The 21280-nt window shown below is 42.7% G+C and overlaps 1 protein-coding gene across 2 annotated transcripts in view; it reads left to right on the top strand.

Moving 5' to 3' along the window:
- Positions 1–7398: 7398 nt before the first annotated feature.
- Positions 7399–21280, top strand: part of SUFU (SUFU negative regulator of hedgehog signaling) — a 72185-nt gene continuing 58303 nt past the window's right edge. For both annotated transcript variants that reach the window (XM_079978481.1, XM_079978480.1), the window contains exons 1-2: positions 7399–7715; positions 14587–14721. In XM_079978481.1, coding sequence (XP_079834607.1) covers positions 7444–7715; positions 14587–14721 — 407 coding nt within the window. In that variant the 5' untranslated portion in view covers positions 7399–7443. The remainder of the gene's footprint in view (positions 7716–14586; positions 14722–21280) is intronic.

Here is a 21280-nt window from a genome sequence, read left to right as displayed (position 1 = left end):
TAATCTCAAATTCTAGATCTGTAACATTTTGAATAATAAAATTCTATTATGACAGTCTCGACGGTTTGAACATCCTGCCCTCCCAAAGCAACCATGTAGTCTTTCTCCCCACAATCACCCCACCCAATTTTGGAAGGGGTATAATGGATTCTCCCGCTAAAGCTCATATATATGGCAATACTTTTCTGTTGCGGGAGTGGGGGAATACCAGTTTTGAAACCATCTGCTTCTCTACAAATTGTGAGAAGCTGGATGATGTGAGGAAAATAAAAACCATTAGAAATATGTGACTTTAAGTTAATAGAGGGAAAAGCATTCAGGAAGAACCAGCAATTTGGAATACAGTGGTACCTCGGGTTACAGACGCTTCAGGTTACAGACTCTGCTAACCCAGAAATAGTACCTCGGGTTAAGAACTTTGCTTCAGGATGAGAACAGAAATTGAGCGACGGTGGCGCAGCGGCAATGGGAGACCCCCATGAGCTAAAGTGGTACCTCAGGTTAAGAACAGTTTCAGGTTAAGAACGGACCTCCAGAACGAATTAAGTTCTCAGGTTAAGTACTTAATTTGTGAAGCGTCTGTAAACTGAAGCGTATGTAACCGGAGGTACCACTGTACTGGATTCAAACTGTTGTGGGGCGGATAGTATCACAACCAAGAAAAGTATTCTCTGGCTATACCAGGCATATTGGATTCATGGAATCCTCTTGGAAGATTGCCAACTTGTATTGACAATCAATGATTCAATAGACTTTCCAATTTAGATGAATTTTTGTGCAAATTAATGTCACAAAACATTTGTTAACAGACCAATAGCCATAATAATTAGTGTACTTCAAATATGCAATCCAACTAGTGTGATTTATGAATATGTATTTTGAAGATATCAAATTAAGATTTTTAAGGTTGCAGGTTTATATGTACACTTTCTTGGGATTAAATTGCACTGAACACAGTACAGCACAGTAAAAAAAGCTTAGTATCGCTCTGTACATCAGCAAGATCAACAAAAATCATATACACACATTTCAGTCCAGGTCTTCCACCTCTTACAATACCTTCCTTTGTATGTTTATGTAAGTCCCTTTGTGTTCAAGTTCTAGGGGTAAGTGTCTTTAGGACTTTAGCCTAAGAAAACACCAAGTGTGCGCATTTGTCCTTTTTCCAGTCTTTTTTCCTGTCAGATCATAGGCAAAGATCAAACCTAGATTATGATACAGTATAGTTTTGTATTCTATGTACAGTGGTACCTCGGGTTACATACACTTCAGGTTACAGATGCTTCAGGTTACAGACTCCGCTAACCCAGAAATATTACCTCGGTTTAAGAACTTTGCTTCAGGATGAGAACAGAAATTGTGTTCTGGCGGTGCGGCGCAGCAGGAGGCCCCATTAGCTAAAGTGGTACTTCAGGTTAAGAACAGTTTCAGGTTAAGAACGGACCTCCAGAACGAATTAAATTCTTAACCCAAGGTACCACTGTATTGTATAGTACCCCCGAAGGAGGATTTATATTCAAAGCATATTGGGCTCAGTAAAATATTCCTGTGCTCCTGCAGGTGCCCCCCCCCCCAATTACCCAGGGTGGGACTTGAACCACTGTCTTGTGTGTCCAATTGCCTTGCCATTTCCTGCTGTGCTGCCTGCCTGCTGTTAAATTAATTGTTCTTATTTGTGCATGTGATCAACTTCATCCCTATCCCCAGCAAAATGCTGATTTCCCTCAGGAAGCCAATAATATAAACATGTAATGTGCAGTTTTATGAGCTATTATCCCGACAACAGGAGTAAAGCCATTCTCATGGGAAGCCTGTTGCAAACCTCCAGCCATAGAAGCTTTTGCAGAGGAAGGCACCATGGCCTTTTTCAGCTGCTGGCTTGGTGTTGTATTTGGAGAAAATGGGTAGAGTGACATTGTGGGATCATTCAGCTCTCATTGTGAGTTGGCTGGTGACTCACTTATGACTTCCTTAGCTCTGGCTAAGCAGCCACTCATCCTACTGAAACTATAGTAGTCTTCCCCAACCTGCTGCCTTCCATATGTTGTGGATTACAGCTCCCATCCTCCCCAACCAGCTTGGAACATGGTCAGGGATGATGGGAATTGTATTCCAAAATTTCCGGAGAGCACTAGATTGGAGAAGAAAGATAAATTATCTGATGATTTCTCCTGAAAGATGAAGAGCTCATTCAGATCCCTCCACATTGGAACAATGAATGTTAGAAATTTGCTCCTCATCCTTTAGGACTCACATTGTCCCTACTCTGGGGCTGTAAGGCTGCTGCTGAGAAACAAAGATGGTTCCATAAATGCTACTACACAGCATTGGTATGGTGGGGACCTCTCCAAGCAATGTTTTACAATTGCATGGCTGTTACTCATTTGCTGGCTGAGATATTAGTGCCTTTCCCCTGGGTCAGTGGTTCCCAGTTAGGGGTCCACGGAATGCACCCAGGGGAGTTGTGGCTCCATCCTTTGCCTCACCCTCAACTAATTTTTTTTGTCACTTTTGCATAGCAATATCACAAATTGAATGGTCTGTTTTTTTAGTATACCTAAAATCCTTTGCTTATTAGAGCTACCCCACATTTTGGTTTTTTTAAAATTGCTTTGCAGAGGTAGCTACCATGGAGTTATAAAATTTACAAAACTAGGGGGTCTGTGGCATGGCTTTTAAAAAATAGGGGGTCCTCAGTAATTAGATAATTGGGAACCACTGCTCTAGGCTGCACTTCTGTTATGGGAATGCTGCACTTTCCAAGCACTCAAGACTATAATATTTTGTTTCTGGGAACAAGTGATTTTGCTCCTCTTCTGTTCCTGAAGCTCAGCTATAGATCCAGAAGCATTTCAGGGAAACTGCTTGATAAAATTGCCCCCTCCCCCATTATGGAAATCCTATCCAGAATAGGTCATAAAGCCATCATCTATAGACGATGGAGATGTTGGGATGGGACGCGGGTGGTGCTGTGGGTTAAAATACAAAACCTAGGGCTTGCTGATCAGAAGGTCAGCGTTCGAAACCCTGTGATGGGGTGAGCTCCTGTTGCTCGGTCCCTGATCCTGCCAACCTAGCAGTTCAAAAGCATGTCAAAGTGCAAGTAGATAAATAGGTCCCGCTCCAGTGGGAAGGTAAACGGCATTTCCATGTGCTGCTCTGGTTCGCCAGAAGCGGCTCAGTCATGCTGGCCACATGACCCAGAAAAACTGTCTGCAGACAAACGTCGGCTCCCTCTGCTAATAAAGCGAGATGAGCGCTGCAACCTCAGAGTCATCCGCGACTGGACCTAGCGGTCGGGGTCCCTTTACCTTTACCTTTATAGATGATAGAAGGTGGGAAGGGCTAAACTCCACTGATAGTGATGGAAACCCAATTGCTTCCCTCTCCTGTGTTCATCATTATGTCTTTGGATGGATACATCTTGAATTAGTTTGCTTGTTTTCAGTCCTCAACTGCAGTCACACTGTGTAATTACTGAGACCGCAGAATCTGATTCAGAGAAAAAGGATAATAGCTGGTTATCAGCATACTGATGTCATTGAAATCCATCCAATCTTGTCTACTGACCTTATATAAGAAAGGTTCACAGAAACCCTCTCATGTGTTAAATACATGCATGGTATGAAGGTAGTGGGACTATCAGCTAGCCAATTAGGCTATCCCCTTATGTGGAGGACCTCTAAACACATGTAGGGCTCCTTCCCATAGTTTTCTAATTTGTGGCTGTGGTGGGGCTAAGCTACATAGTCCTTAGTATGCTTTAAACATGCCAGGTTTGTCTGCCCCCTATGACAGATACTGAGCAGTAGGGTACAGCGAGTGGGTGACAACAGAACAGAAGCATGCAGGACACTACAGAAAATATCCCAGGAGGTCACTGATCCCAGGAGGTTCATCACTGCATTTCATACACAAAATGAGAGCAAAACCTCTCTTATGAATGCATGTGTGTCATAACCTAGGTGTGTTACCAAAAAGACAGGGGCAGTACTGTTGTCTATTTGGGAGGTATAAATATACTGGTTTCTAACTGCCTTGCCAGAAGGGTCTGGTGACTTCTGTTTCAGTGTATCTGAAGAAGTGTGCATGCACACGAAAGCTCATACCAAGAACTAACTTAGTTGGTCTTTAAGGTGCTACTGGAAGGAATTTTTTTATTTTGTTTTGACTATGGCAGACCAGCACGGCTACCTATCTGTGCCTTGCTATTTATTTGCTAAGGGTTTGCTTGCATGCTTGAAAGGTGATGTGTACATTGCCTTGGGGGGTGGAAACAATGATCAGAAACCCAGTAACTAAGGCACTAATCCTATGCACACTGAGACTATAATGCTATGCATACCTTCCAGGGAGTGATACCTCATCTATCAGCTAAAGAAAGACCAATTCGAGAGATTTGCTTCCCCTGCTCCCTGTCAACAAGAGTGCATGAGAAGTTTGCAATTGGGTTGCCTTTTCCCTCTTCCCTGCCAATCTCTTTCATTTTTGTGCTGTGACTTCTTTTAGATTGTAAGCCCGAGGGTGGGGATTGTCTTATTTTTTTATTGCTCAATGTTGCCCTTGGAGCTTTGTTTGGCTGAAGAGCAGGGTAAAAACACATTTTTTTAAAAATCCCTGTTGTACTGAGTTGAATTTACTTCTGAGTAGACATGCATAGAATTGCACTGCAAGAGCTGTGCAATAAGCGCTAGGAATAAGCACTATTGAACTGACTTATCACTAGACACACATTGTATTGAGCTCTCATGCTGCAATGCTGTGCACAGTTATAGGGAAGTAAGTCCCATTGGTCTCAATAGGACTTTATTCAGAGCAAACATGCACAGGATTGGGGGTGCTTCCAAATCAGCTGCCGCTCTTCATTAAGGAACTTTCCAATGGACACAATGGAGAAACCTTTTCAGTCAAGCACCACATTCCCTGGGGTGGAGTGGTTACACATGCCAGTGTGGGGCAGGGCCAGAAGCAAAAGGGGGGGGGCAACAAATGCAAATGTTACCTTTGTACAGTGGGCTGGCAAGAAGCATCATCAATGTTCAAAACACATTCCAGCCAGGCAAAAACACAGTGCAAAACAGCCTGTGAGGGGTGTGGTCTGGGGAGAGGATGTTGCCAGAGGAAAGTTCCAAGGGTCTGATAGAGAAGCCTGGAAGACCACATTTGGCCCCCAGATGTTCCCCACCTCTGCCTTAGTGTTATCCGTTTCCTTTCAAAAGAGGCATTACAATAATATTTCAGGCGTCTGAGATACCTCTTCACTTTGGCATGTGTTCCCTTTGGTATGCGTCTCCCATTAGTGCCATTTTAGCAGTGTTTACATGCACACCAAAATACTTTTTCACCTCTTTTTTTCCTAATTTGTAAAACAAATTAATGCAATGAAACTTTTTTAAAAAGCATTTGGGTGTATATTTTCAAAAAATTGACCCTAAAATGCCATGCTTAGGTACCTTGTTACTCTTCCACCAATATGGCCATACTATGCCCCTCAGTGTGGCTGAAACATAACACAACATATACGTTTAGAAAGTGCTATTCTCGATGAAATACGGAAAATCATTTGCAATCTCAGATGCAACTCACAAAGAGAAACTACCAATCAACACTAAAAGCTTGCAACCTGGAATTATGATGTCAATAAGCCCTATCTTTTGCAGGAGTAGAATCAAAGATGTACAATGTGACTAGAGTTTACAGAGAATTATATAGATGCTAGTTGAAGTTTTGGAGAAGTGTGTCACCAAAAGTTTGATGATACATGGCTGCTCTATTTCTCTCTGACATCTGAGTTGGGAGAGGCTGAATACAGTCCAGAACACTTGCCTGGATGAAGTTGTGGAATGGATGAAGGCTAATAAACTGAGCTTCAATCTTGGGAAGAGGGAAACACTTTGGGTAGGTGGTTCCTCAGGATATTGGACACTTGCCTTTTCTGGATTGGGTTGTTGTGCCGCAGAAAGAAAAGGTTTTATGGGGTGCTCCTGGATCCATCTTTGTGTCAACTACAGCCATTCTTGGTCAGGGATAGCTTAACTGCAGCAATTGGTAATTCAGGACTTGATTACTGGAGTACACTGCATGTGGGATTATTCTTGTGCCTGGTCCAAAAGCTCCAACTGGTGTAAAATTCTGTGGCTAGACTTTTGATGGGGACAGACTAACTTCAGCACATAATACTGGTGCTTAAAAGCTTGCACTGGCTGCTCATATATTACTGGGTCAGGTTCAAGGTTGATGTATTTACAAGTCCCTTAGCAACTTTGGTCCATGATATCTTAAAGACCACCAGATTCCTTATATCCCAGCCCAATCACAGAGCATATCTTGTAAGTACTGTTTCATTGAGTGTTGTTGTCCCAAGCCTGTGTTGTGTTTTCTTCTTTTGGTTTCTATGATGAATTTTAATTGTTCTTATTCATCCTAATTTTATGTACGCTGCTTAGAAATTCTGACAATGAAGCAGTATACAAACACGTGAAATAAATAAAATAAAGAAGCATGTATTTGAAGGATCAATTAATTTAAATCATTTTTAAGAGACAGGTGGCTTGATTCTAAAGTTACTGTGTCATAAAGGTAAAGGTAAAGGTACCCCTGCCCGTACGGGCCAGTCTTGACAGACTCTGGGGTTGTGCGCCCATCTCACTTAAGAGGCCAGGGGCCAGCGCTGTCCGGAGACACTTCCGGGTCACGTGGCCAGCATGACATCGCTGCTCTGGCCAGAGCCAGAGCCAGAGCCAGAGCCGCACACGGAAACGCCGTTTACCTTCCCGCTGGTAAGCGGTCCCTATTTATCTACTTGCACCCGGAGGTGCTTTCATACTAGAATGATAAAAAAAAACACCTGGATTCAAATCCCACTCATTCTGGATGATACCTGGGGGTGGTTTGGACCTGTCACTCTTTTAGCCTTAACCAACCTCACAAGGTTCTTTTGACCCTGTAATGAAGGAGGAAGGGTGGAATAATAATAAAAAAACATGATCATTGATGCTTGTAATCCTGAAATGACCTCATGTTGCCTGTACTTTGGCGTCGCGCGGAGTCCCCATATAGCAAGGGAGCAACTGCCAACCCCCATAGCAGAGAACGAGCAGATGGCAAAGGGGCTTCAGACCAAGAGGAGCCCACACCGCAACACCCTTCTCCCAACACCCTGCTTTCCCACAGCCTGGCTGAGCTTGAAGCTCGGGCGACTCTTCCTGCCTCCCCCCAGCCCTCCCTCTTCCCCCCGGGCAGAAAGGCGTCTTGCAATGGCAGCTGGGCGTCGCTAGGTGTCAGGGTTGTGCCTCAGGAAGGGGTTAACGCGGCGTCGGCCCTTTGGCTTCACGGCGCGGGGGATTGGCGAAGTGGCCTGCCCGTCAAGGCGGGAGGGGGCGGGCCGCCGCCGCTCGGGGCCGGGGTCGCGAAAGGAGTTGGGAGCGACCATTTGGGCTGTGCATGCGGGGCAGGGCTGCCGTCCTTCGCTCGGCCCTTCCGGTGCCCCGCGGGGTGCGCAGCTCCCGCGCGCCCTCTCTTCCTCCCCCCAGCTTTGCAGGCTCCTCCATGGAGACCGCCGCCCCCGCTCCCCCCGGCCCCGCGACGGCGGCGGCGGCGGCGGCCCCCTTCCCTCCGCTCTTCCCCCCGGGGCTGCACGGCATCTACGGCGAGTGCCGGCGCCTGTACCCGGAGCAGCCCAACCCGCTGCAGGTCACCGCCATCATCAAGTACTGGTGAGTGGAGGGGGAGGAAGGAGCCGCTGTGGGGGGCGAGGGGCTCCCAGGGAGGGAGGGAGGGAGGGAGGGAGGGAGGCCTTGGGGGTCCCTGAAGGAGGTCCAGGGCCTGGGGCAGTTTCTGCGGGATAGGCTGCTGCTTGTATGCTGTGGGGTCGGCATTGGCTGTGGGGATGAGGGGCAGCGGGTGGGCGAAGAAGCCCCCGGGAGCTGGGGGGGGGTGGTATCTGAGGCAGGACTTGGCGACGGAGGTCGAGTGGGTTTGGGGGGGAGGGTCCCTGGGAAGGCCCGGAGGGGCTTTGTGGTGGGAGAGTTTGGGGGTTTCCCGGATGCCCTGGGCCTTTTCGCCTCGGAGGTGCCTGGTTTTAGTTCGGGGGGTTGGTAGGTGAGGGGCTGAGGCGGGAGGAGGTAGGTAGGTAGGTGAGCAGCAGCAGCTCGGAGGTGGCGGGAGGGCGGCATCTCTCTGAGCGAGGAGGTGGGGGTCAGCCTCTTGGCCAGAGTCCTCAACCCTCACAGGATGTGCAGATTTAGGCCTCAGTTGGAATGGGGAGTTTTAAGAGGGGGCCGTGATCTTTGCAGAGCTTCGTTCATTGATCTGGGCACAGTGTTGTGAAGAGGTGAGGGTGGAGGTGGCGTTGATATGAGGTGGGTTTTGCTAGGGAGCAGGCCGGTGTGTGAGGTGGGCTGAGAGAGCAGCCATTCTTAAACTTTGGTATAAGTAGTCCCCTTATCAAGGATGGTGAAATACCTCTCCACCATGAGTAATACACTAGCTAGAGGACTTAGCTGAAGGTACTTTCCTTTTATTGAGGTAGAATCAAGTACTGAGTGGTGTTCCACTTGCCGCTTGCAAGTTTTGCAAAAGTGGGTGCATAGACTTAAGGAAGCCTCTCTATATTGCATTTGTTATTCAGACTGCTTTGTGACATTCTTGTGCAATACTTTTTGCAGAAGTGTGTTCCTTTCCCTCTGTTTTTCTTTTTTTCTCTCTACCTTCCTTCATCTTTCCTTCTCTCTAATTTTGTGTGCCTCTATAGTTAAATATATGCACGTGCTCTCTTTGATCTTCAGACAGGCAAAGACTTATTGTGCATGCCCTGAATGATTGCATGCAACTGTTTACACAAGGACTCTGTACAATTTACATGAATTGCTTCACCTGTGCTGATACTTAATATGTACATGTTCATTTGTTAGTGTGGCCCAATGCTGCATGTCCATCTCCTATGCACATCTCTTATATACATCTCTTATACACTTACATGCTATGCCTTTAAAGCACATTCAAAGCACATTTCTCTCATGGAATTCTGGGCACAGTAGTTAAGGGTTGCTGGGATTGTTGGTTGTAGTTTGAATGTCCCAGCTGGAACTGTCTGTTCTCCATTTTGTCGTTATTGCGATTCTAGGCTTTGTTGAGTCAAAAATATGCTATTGGGAGAATATTATGCATCTATACTCTTTTTATAATGGGAGGACCTATTCACAAATATAAGTGATACCCATCATACCCATATTCAGGACAGGAAACCTAGTTAGACAGTAGTTAGCTTAAACTGGTTTAATATAGTAATGTGTGCATTACCTTTTCCAATAAAATTTTCTGGCCATTTATGTTCAGTGACACCAGAATATTTTGTGCTGTGATGTCTTTAACTACTTTCTATGAATCTGGCTAATTCTTACTGGATGCAGTTTTACCACAGGCTGTTGGCATCTGATGTGGCAATGAGTTCCATAGATTGGGTGTGACAAATCTGTTGGAATTTGCAATAAGCTAAAAAAAATAAAATACTGCATAGGCATATATAGGATTTCACTGTGTTTACACAAAATCAAATGCAAACTAGGAACTGCAATAACCTTATGTTGGTGAGAGTCAGGATAATTCTGCTTGTAGCAGAGCCATATGTAGATTAAAAAAGAAACTCCACCTATTTCAAGTAGTGTTGCCTTAGCTACTTTGATTTGTAGTGGTATTTGTATCTCCTTCAGTAACCCTACATAGCTCAGACCTGCTCTTCCTCAGTGAGAAATAGCAAGCATTAGGAGGTAGTCTGAAATGTCTGTTTGCCAAAGAATAGTTGTGAGACAAGCATCTAGCTTAGACAATGCTGTTCAAAACTTATTTGGAATGCTCATCTTCTTTACCCTCCCAATGGCACATCTCTTTGGATGCTTGCACAGAGCTAATTTGTTATTTTGTGTATCTGAGAAGCTCTTCTGTAAAGTTGTCTCTCCTCTTCATAACAACCACTTTCTTTGCCTATATAGAAATTGAAAATGCTGAAACAGCTGGTGTCATGGGCATGCTGTATGCCCTCTGCCTCTATCTTCCAGTTGGAAATTACCGTATTTTTCGCCCTATAGGGCGCACCGGCCCATAGGGCACACCTAGTTTTTTATCTCCCAGCCCCCAGAACAGCCCCCAGAACTCCCGTGGGCTCCCAAGGCTTGCGGATAGCTTCCTGAAGCCTGGTGCGCACCGACCCCTCTCGCTCTCCAGGCTTCAGCGAAAGCCTGCATTCACCCATAGGACGCACACACATTTCCCCTTCATTTTTGGAGGGGAAAAAGTGCGTCCTATAGGGCGAAAAATACGGTAGCTTATGCCTTGGTTTGGGGTGGGAGCTGTAGCTTTGTGTCACACTGCAAGTACCAGCGAAGTTGCTTTGGCTGTTCTTTCTCTACATGCGTCTTTGAAGAAATAAGTTTCAAAAAGGAATGAAGCCTGCAGGTTGTATGTATCTTCTTGTGTCACTTTACTTGTTGGAAAATTCCTATGCAGAAAGCACTTTCAGTTGATTTATGTCTGCTGAGAAGCCATAATTTGCTTGCTGCTCCCAGTCATGTCTACAGAGGGTGGAAACAGATCATAGAATTGTATAGGATTAGAAGGGACTCCAAGGGTAATCTAGTTCAACCCCCTTCGTTGCAGGAATCTCAACTAAATGGATGGATGAGGGAACTCTGTATGCCAGCCATTAACTGTAACTAGATCAGGGTTGCCCAACTTTGCATGCCAAGTAGGCCATAAGAGTACTTTGACACAGAGCCCGCAGGCTGCACACTGCCTTGTCATGCAGCAGTGGTGTAGGGGGAGGGAAGTGAGGCCAAAATTTGAGGGGACACCCCCACCAAGCTCTCATGCTGCCTTCCCAAAGGCTAAGTTGAGGAGGAGGTATGAGGCTCTGGTAGGGTCCGAGAGCCCTCATACCTCATTCCCAAAGCACAGTGCCTCACTTACCTGGCTTTGGGAAGGCAGCACAAGGGCGGTGTGTGTGTGTGTGTCTCAAATGCATACAGCCCTCAGGCCACAGATTGTACCACCTTGCTCTAGATTAGCGGTTCTCAGCTTGTGGTACCCAGATGTTGTTGGACTACAACTCCCATCATCCCTAGCTAGCAAGGCCAGAGCTCAGGGATGATGGGAGTTGTAGTCCAACAACATCTGGGGACCCACAGGTTGAGAACCACTGCTCTAGATGAAGGTTGCATATGAAGCATTTTTATAGCTCAGTCAGTAGAGCATGAGACTCTTCATCTCAGGGTTGTGGGTTTGAGCCCCATATTGGGTGAAAGACTCATGCATTGCAGTGGTTGGGGTTGATGACGCTCATGGTCCCTTCCAACTTTACAGTTCTGTGATGTTCAGATGGGATGCTAACACCCAGAATACAGGGACAATGTTTAGGTGATCTCTGTGTTAGGCTCATTTATCTTTTACAAAGAAGTTCATGAAACAAGTCATCATTTGAGCCATAGTCCATGACTGAATTTGTCAAATATTGGGAAACCTTTTAAAAAAGAACTGGAGAAGAAATTTGAATGACTCAGTTGGTGGCCATGAAGAACCGTGCATCTCTGTCCACTCAAACATACCGTAAATATGCTGCCTGTGGACTCCTAAGGTTATCAGTTACTTAAAGGGAGAAAGAACTAAAAGAATGTGTGGCACCTTAAAAGCTAAGATTTCAGTTCTGACAATACCTACTCAGAAGTAAGTCCTGTTGTATTCAGAGGGATTTATCACAGGTAGGTGGGGTTAGGATTGCAGCCTACCACATTTTATTATGGCACCAGTTTTCATGGACTATAGTTTGCCTATTTTTCCTTCCTCTGTGACAATTGAGGCAGCTAAATGATAAGCCAGGCAAGGTAACTTGCTGCCTCTATTCTTTTTTCTTCTGGCTAGTCCATCTGGTAACAGTTACTTATGGCAGTTCCTTCCAACCAAACTTGCAAGTCTTACCTGATCCATGTGCAGCACTTCCCACATTTCTAGTCTAAGTACCTCTGGGCTCTTTGGGGAGGTAGGGTGGGATATAATATGTATGTATAGATAGATGTCACTGCAAAACATAGCATGCTGTGATATTGGGGGGCTGCAGCCCTTGCTGGTAGAGAAGGTGGTGGGGACAGTCTACCTCACATGCTGCCCCTTCTTCTGCATGCAAGGCAGTCTGTTCTAATGGTCTTTGTGAAGGAGGAGGGGTCTAGTCTGAGCTGGTGAACCAGCAGAAGCTGGGAAAGACTGTAAAGAGTATACTAAACATTGTATTATAGCCTCTTTCTTAGAAAGCTCTAGGCAAAAGCAAAATGAAAATATTTTCAGGAACAGTGGCTGGTGAATGCTCAAATTACATTCCCATTACTTAAGACAGTAGAGTAGAATTATATATATAAAAAAATTATGTTCCTATCAGTTTTTGCTGTTACCAGTGGAATCAAGTATAGCTTTATTGTTTATTTAATTTATAACATTCATATACCACTTGATTTTAAAAAGCCTCACAGTGGTTTACAAAAAGATAAAACAATATAATCAAGAAAAATGTACAACCATACTTAAAAACATACAAGAATTAAAATACTAAAACAAATTAAAATTACTTCAATCTATTACCAGTAATAGATGCTAGTTTCCCCTCATCTGTTCCCTTTCAAATGGAGATGCCATCCGAATATTTTATAGCATATAATCTAATACTTAAGCACTAAGCAGATTGTACTCTGCTTTTGGGTTGATTGAACAAACTGAGGACAGGTTTTCTTTTTTAAAGGGCTCTCTTCTCAGCTTTTTGTTTCTCAAAGTGGAACACAGCAATTCATGACTTAAACTTCAGTGTTTTTATGGAATAGTCTCCTAAAGTGTGTGCAAGAGTTATTTTTCATTAGTGAGAATGGTCTGATCAGCATACTCTGCTTTAGTTTCACGCTCTCAAAAACAGTGCTGATTAAGCACTCTCCCAATGTTTTTAACACATTGAAGCTACATTGTGCTGCTTGCAAATATGGCCTTTGTCCCTGAGGCTAATGTTCTTTCTTCCAAATGAATCCTTTGGTAGAGGGAGTTTAGAAGCCTCACATCCTGTGTTAACCTTTGTGACTGTTCCAGAGAGAATTCTGAACAGTTATCTTGCTTATAATTGGGTTTCATGAAAAAAAAAACAGTGGTTAGACACAGCATGCAGCTGAAAATAATTTTTTACAGTACATAAAAAACAAAAGTAGGTGTTTTTGTGCATCAGAAATATTCTCCAAAATCCACAGTTGGGCAATACCTTTATTACAACCAACCAAAATTTCACAGAATGGTAGCAAGCCTTCTCGTTCTCCAGAAATCCTCTTCATCAAGAAAGATGTAATTTAGAAGTGGGTGGGGGCAGCAGGCCTGTGCAGAGCTTGTCTGAGGCCTTGGGTGGGAGTCTTGTTAGATAAAGTTATAAACTCAAAAAAGCAGCTAGTCTCTAGTGGTGGTGGGGCAACCAACTTAGTCCTCTGAGCCCTGGGGCAAGGGTACCCTGCTGTCCCCCACCTTTGCATGGGCCTGGGTGGGGAGGGCTACATAACTACACCACCCAGCTTCTGCCCTAGTTAGATGAGGAATGGTGAATGCCGACAGGGATGCCAACTAGATTTCCAAGATGGTGAACTCTGTGTGGATTGGGTCCTCTGCATCCTGCCCCCACCCCCTTGCAGTAGGTGCACCAATAGTCTGGCACACATTTTCTTGCAGATTTTAAGAAGGTGATATGCCTGGCATCACTACTGATTCTAACTGCTTTCATGAGTATGAATAGTAGCGATTCAGTGTATAATTGTTTGATTTAAAACAGCTTAATTGATTATTATAAGATGTCCTCAGTTAGGCAACTTTATTTTTAATTGCCATTTCTGCATCTTCTTAGGAACAAAGTAGCAATGCCTCTTGCTTTATAACTGTTGGTTTTACCTGTATGTAAATATATGTTATCAGATGATGGTCCTAATAGCATTTTGTGGAGCTGAAAATTCCACATTATTTCCTTCAGAGCAGAAAGCTTAGGTGGGAAATTATGTTATTCATTTCTGAAGATAATTAGGGCTTGCATTATGACGTGTGTGTTTTTTTTAAAGTAATATTTTCTGTGGTTCTGTTTTGTGAACATTAATTGAGACCAATGACTTACTTTGGAGAAACACTTTAAATATACAGTAAATGCTTTTTAAAAAACTTTCTGACCTTTCTATCTTGTATTGGAAGGGACTGGCTCTTGTATACGAATTTTCATTCTTACTGCTCCTTTTGAAAAAGAAGCATTTTGTCTTGTGAGACATGCAGTATATTTTCAGACTTGCCTTTAATTTAGTAAACAAAAACACTAAAATGTTATTTGGTAATAAAACAAAATATATGAGATGCTTTGAAGGCATGGCAACAACATAGATCTAGGACAACAACAGCAGGGCAAAGTTCTTGCCTGTGTGCCATGAGTTTTTCAGAAGGACGTGGGTTTAATGATATTGAGCATTGATAAATGCATTTGCTGAAAATCACCCCCATCTCTAATACTGACCTGCAGCTTACTCTTGTCCTTTTTTCAAATAGGTTAGGTGGACCTGATCCTCTGGACTACGTCAGTATGTACAGGAATTTGGGGAGTCCATCCCAGAATGTTCCTGAGCACTGGCACTATGTAAGCTTTGGATTGAGTGACTTGTATGGTGATAACAGAGTACATGAGTAAGTTTTCAATAATTCCCATTTACTGTGGATTGTGGCTTTCTGTAGTAGACAGAAATGTGATAGAAGCAGCATGCATGCACACATACAAAAAGTAGGTTTATGTGACAAAGATAGAATGGGACTGTCTTTTCCCAGGGCATTGTTGCTGGCCTGCAAGTACCAGATTTCAACAAAAGTTTAAAAAAAAATAGCTACTGGAATTCAATATGAAATTGCTAAACTAAAATTTTATCAGAAAATTTTATTTTATTTGTTCAGGGTTTAAGAGAAAATCTCCCACTGTAGGCGTTAATTTAGCTTAGGAAGGATTATAATATTGCCAATTACTGCTATTGTGAATAGTCACTTTGCTTACTTTTCCATGGAAATGTTAAAGTTCCTGTAACACTTTATGGCCTTTGGCATTGCTGTTTACAATTCTCTGCCATTTATACCTCTATGTGTCTATCATGTTAGGTTCACACGTCATAAGGTAGTATACAGTCCATGAGACCAAAGGCATGCTTTTGTTTTTTGCATTGCAACAGACTGTCAGAGCTGCCCTTCTCAAGTTCATACCGTATGTAATTGTTAAAACATGGCAGAACAACATGCAGTTAGTTTCTGGGTTAAGATGTACGTTAGTTTTTACTAAGAAATATTTGTCTGTTCTTGCTTTTTCCCCATTTCAGAATGAGCATAATTTGATCCTGGGCTGTTTCAGGGTGAATTATGTTTGTATAAAAGTATTCAATGACTTGTATTTTAAATGTAAACATGTGTTTCCCCTATTTAATACTTTTAAAACAGCAGCTACAGCCATTTAAGGACAACTTTTCTAAAGCGTACACATACTAACAGTTACAACTAGCTGCCCTGCCCCTGTCCCCTGTGTTGCTAGTGAGACCCAGTCCTGAAGACTTCCTCTATTTTCTGCAGCGTAGACTGTCAGGGCAATGTTATTGGTCATACTCTGAGTAGACCCATTAAAATCAGTTCACTCAGTGTGCCTGTGGTGCTCATGGACTGTATACTACTTTAGGAAGTGTGAACCTAACATGAAATACCTTAAGTACATTGATTTCAGTGGATCTGTTTTGAATACAACTTAAATTGGTCTGCACTGAATATGGGTTGGTTACATACAACCTTTTAAACTGTAGCTTCATATCTGTTAACATTTTATTTAAATATGTAATTGGTTAGGATAATAGTGTACTATGTTTCATTTTGGCCCTGTGACAGTGGGGGATTCAGATGAGTGGGTGCTGGGCTAACCTTAGGCTAGCCACAGAGAGGCCTGGTTATAGCAATCAGTGCAGTGGTGGCACAAGTTATTTGATCTGGAGTAAACTGGATTTCAGCCCATCCAGCACCCTGCAAGCCTCTAGGACACAGTCCCACAGGCATCTGGTTGGCTGTTGTGAGAACAGGATGCTGGACTCCATAGGCCATTGGCCTGATCCAGCAGGCTCTGAGGTAATGCCTCTTCCCATATGGCACTAACTAGGCTTCAAGGTAGTCACAGAATCATAGAGTTGGAAGGGGAACCTGATTCAACTAAAGTACCTATGACAGAGGGCCATCCAACCTCTGCTTAAAAACCTCCAATGAAGGAGAATCCATCACTTTCCAAGGGAATCTGTTCCACTGTTGAATAGCTCTTACCATTAGAAAGTTCTTCCTGATGTTAAGTCTGAATCTCCTTTTTGTAACTTGAAGCCACTGGTTTAGGTTGGTAATATTTTCAGTTAATGAACTAATTTAATTCGTTACCCTGTTGCTAGCAACATAATGCCATTAGAATCAGCTCCTTGATGCTAAGTTTATGTGGAAAGGAAAGGGCCATGCCCACTAATCAGGGCAACACAGGCCCACAGTACTGTATTTTGAAGTAAGCATGTCTAGCTTGAATTGAGGCCACTATTAATAATGGAATTGCAAACAGATGTAGCAAGTGAGGTGTGAATGTTTAATTTTATATTTTAATGATCCTGCAAAGGCTGAAATGTAGCCCACCCATGCCTCCTTGTTGACAGACTTACTTCTAGTTAGAAGGGTGTGGTTTTCATATTCTGCTTAAATACTGGTTGTTTAAATCTAAATAAATAAATTTATTTAAAAGCACTGTAGTGACATGAATTATTCCTGATTTTTAGATGTCATTTTCATTCAAAAATACTAGGCAAAAGAACTTTATGTTGTAATGGCAAACATGATACCAGCTTTAAACGTCAACATCTTCAGTCAGTACATTTGTCAGGATGGAGTTTGCAACTGTGGAATTAATATTGTTGAAATTGGATTCCTAAGTATATCAGGAAGAGGCAATATCTTTAGTTCTGATTCAGTTTAGGACTAAGGACAACTAACTTGCCCTTTTTGGTGTAGGATACCCGGAATACCCCTTTATCTTATTTTATTCTTTTATTTCATAAATTTTATACGCTGCTTGGTTTACAAAAAGATAAAACAAGAAAATCAAGAAAATATTACAACTCTACTTGTTGTCCAAACTATTTTACCCGTAGTAATTTAATTTTCTTTGAAAAGGAAGAAAATGAATGTCCCCATTTCATACACATTTGCTTAGGGCAATTTTATAAATCTTGAAACATTCAGCCACACACCTCAAATAGTATCCTGCCTCCCTCATTCACAGCATCAAGGCACTTTTTCATACTTCCTGTTCTCTGTTGGTGGTAGACCTCCCTTGAAGCCATGGCCACCTTGTGGAATTTATTTTCTTGTGTGTGTTTGGCTTTAAAATGTCATTTGTTTAAGGTAGTTAATGTAAAAGATGGGCCACCTACAGAGAGGCTGCCTTGCACTGCTTAAACTCTCACACAGTCTCTGGAACTAAAACACATCCTTATTGTTAAATATTTTAGAGTTCAAGATTTTTTTTTAACTGTGGAGGGAGACTTGTTTTATGTTTACAGCACAGTAGTTGAACTTACAAGGAAGGCTGCTTTTAATAAAAGGAATGTAACCAAGTTTGGCTCGGGGCAAAGCATATCTTGCATGTTCTTCCTTGGAGAATAACCCTCTTTCCTTTCTAGTGTAAAATAGTTTCCCAGTGTACTGTGATAGTAGTTGTGGTGTGGGGGGCAGGGAGGACTGGCTGTTCAAGAACAGTAAAGCTAACAAATGTCCGAGTGCATTTTCTTTTCTTTTAAGACATTAGCACGTTGGCACTTTTGTTAACTCCTGACTTGCGCATTCTAGGTTAGAACTGAGAATCCCAATTCCCCTTTCACTGAGTTCTTCAAGGTCTTTGGGAGATTTGGCTGCTGTGTGTGACCTGTGCTCTCACAAGCTAGTCCCCATTGCATCATTCCTCCTAACTATTTCTATCCTGCGTTGGGTGAACCCGAGCTGGATCCTGCTTGTTTTCTACATTGTTCAATATTCTGAGCCTCCTAAACTGCTAAGTACCTGTTTTCTGATTAATTTGTGTCTGTTCATGGGCTCTGTAGGAATGGGAAAAATCCTGTTCCTTCTTGCAACAGGTCACTGAACTGACTAATTATAGCATTCTCTGTGAAGCCTAGGAAGGCAACATTATCAGATCTCTCTCTGTCTCCTTTGGCAAATAACAGACATCAGCCAGATAAACTAAATGAAACTAATTGTTTTTATATATGTGAGTTACATACATTCCATAAAAACAATTCCAGTGTGGTTTGTATATTGTGTAATGTAAGACTAATTGAAAAAAATATTAGAGATACTTATTAGTTTGGATACTGAAAAGTTGAATACTGTCTGATCTTGAACATTGTCCCCCAGGAATTGTAGTAAATGTGATATTGCACCAGTGTGTGTGAGCTCACAGGAGCAAGAGTTTTGCAAGGAAAATTATTCTTGCTTATTATAAACTGAAAAGCAAACTTAATCCTACAGCAATTACACATGCTGTCTTCAGAGTCCTGATCTGTTAAGTCTTTCTGAGGAGTTGCTAACAATATGGACTAGATGTCCCTCAACTCTGCAACTTATCTTCGGGTTGCCACAAGTATGGAGTGGGGAGGTTAACTCTTTCCTCCTCTTCCTTAGGAATTTTCATCTCCAAACATGTTAGTTGCATTTGGAATAAGTTTCACATTGGCATTAGTGACTGCATTTGCATGTCATACAAAGCTGCAGATGGCAAACTTTGCATGAGCTGATCTTGGTCACTTCACTCCTCTCCACTTGTGCTTGGGAGAAACAAACAGCAACCTCCTGGCTTAGCATTGCTTCAAAACCAGGGATCAGCATAAGCAAACCAGCGTTGGCTTACCAATTGTGATTTGTTTGAGTAAAATAAACCATGCTATCTATTTTGCACATCACACTAAGCCCAGGTATCATGGTTTGTTTCTCCCCATTTTGAGCAGGGGTGAACAAAGAAAGCACTGTTGGCTTCTGCATGGTACATACGAATGTGTCCTGTGCCTACATGTCTGGCACTGCTTTCCTCATTGACTAAGCACAATGAAAGTAAGCAGGGAACATGCTTCTTTCAGAATGATGAGCAGAGTTGTCCCTGCCTCTTTTGCATTATATTTCTGGTTAGGGATTTGCCCTTTAAAAAAATGAAATAAAAACCAAAGGTAGGAATCCAGGCCATCTAACATGGTTGAAGTGGACACCAGGTGATATAGTTCAAACTCAGTTAAGACCTGGCCAACTGAACAGTTAAGGCTCTTTCCCCTGTTAACCTTAACCAGTTCAAAATCATTCTTCCCAAGTTTCTCTTTCACCTATATGGTTATCTGCATTTCTCACCCATAAATGAAAAAACAGCTTGATAGGAGGGGTGGTCATGAAACTAGAAAAGGACCAATGAAGAAAGAGTTGAGCAGTCTCTCCTCTTCTTCCCTGCTTGCCCTTTCCCCCCCTTTGGTCAGCATGGGGCATGCTGCTTTAGATTAAAATAAACAGTGTCGAGAGAAAAATCTCATGTAATACGTAGTTTGAGTCCAAGAGAGCAAAAATAGTGCAAAGTAAATGTCTAAAGTTATTGGTTTCATGTAATTTGGCAGTGTGACAAGTCTAGCTTAATTTTCAGTTTTCATGTTCTAGCAGCATATTGTGGTATTGGGACACACTAGCATGCAAAGTACTGCAGACGTTACTAGCTGAATTGGGATTGGCTAATTGAAAAGGCTCCTGGCCTGTTTTAAAGCCTTCAGTGGTGTATATGTTGGCACTGTGTTAGCTTCTGAAAACAAAGTTCAAATTACACTGAAAATTGGCCTGAAGTGCTGTTTGTACTTTGCTCATTGGAATGGTGGCATAGTTACACATAAACAGTTACGTCCCCTTGCCTGCTGCCCCAGTGGTCATCTTCATAAATATGTTTACATGTAAGTACTCCTTGCTTTAAAGTAAATATGTGATATACTTTTCCCCCTGTCCAGTGAGAAAGAGTTACCTCATATCTTTCTTTCAATAATGTAGTTCTTTTACACTGGAATGTGGGGGAAATTACCTACTAAAGTGAGAATGTATACATTTTGGCAAAGAGCTTTAACTTTGAATTAGAAAGCCTGAATCTTGGGGGGCCTGTTAATGCAAAGAGAGAGATCAAAAATTTGTAGAGATCAAAATTTGTGTTTTAAAAACAGATAGACACTTAGAGGAATGTCTCCATACTCACCCACTTTTAGTTTAATTATTTATGTCTAGTTATAGTGAACTAGAATCATGTGTATTATAATACAAGGAGAAGTTGTGAACCCCCTAGATGCTGGAATGTGGGGGTGTATATAGTAAGGCTTTAAAAATATGTGGATGTTTAGATTGAAATAGAAACACATTCACCTTTCTGCCAAGGACTCAGATGTGCTGATGTGATTTCTACTGGCCAAGTTTGAAATAAAAACGTAAGACGTGAAAGTGCTATCATTTTAGCAGTAGTGAGTATAACTATAATGGAGAAGTTAAGCTTATCCACCCATACATGTCTTTGCTGATTGCCTTCCATAGTTAGCAGCATATAATCATATACATTACTTCTAAAACCATCTGACATTCTTACAAAAAAATTCAGATCACAATTCACAAATACAAAATAAAAGACTATGTTCTGAAATACAGGTGTCACAGGACACTGAATAATCAGATTTCTTAATTTACAAAGATGGTAGTTAATTACTATTCCCCCCCCCCATATTTAATTGAAACACTATTGCAGTCAGGGGATCATTCTGGGTATAAAGTTGTATGGCTTCCACCTAATTATAAAGACAGGTGTCCCCCCACTTATGCGCAACTGCATATACGCACGGTGCCAGGAAACCATCAAATTATTCCATTCATACCCAGAAATGGCAGGAGAGAGCTGGAGAGTGCTCATGGCTTGTGAGGAGACCACCCCCCCCCCCCAGAGTCTGAAGTGGACATCAGTGAGGGCAAAGGAAACCCTGAAGAGATTGGAGGTGCAGCGGGGCTTTGTTTATGTTGCTCAGCCTCCCCACCTAATAGCTGATGTGTCAGTCCCAGAGCCTCTTGCTAGTCCAGGGGTCAGCAAACTTTTTCAGTAGGGGGCCGGTCCACTGTCCCTCAGACCTTGTGGGGGGCTGGACTA

Source organism: Podarcis cretensis (assembly GCF_951804945.1).
Source record: "Podarcis cretensis genome assembly, chromosome: 5".
NCBI lineage: Eukaryota > Metazoa > Chordata > Lepidosauria > Squamata > Lacertidae > Podarcis > Podarcis cretensis.
This window is presented reverse-complemented; position numbering and strand designations above follow the sequence as displayed.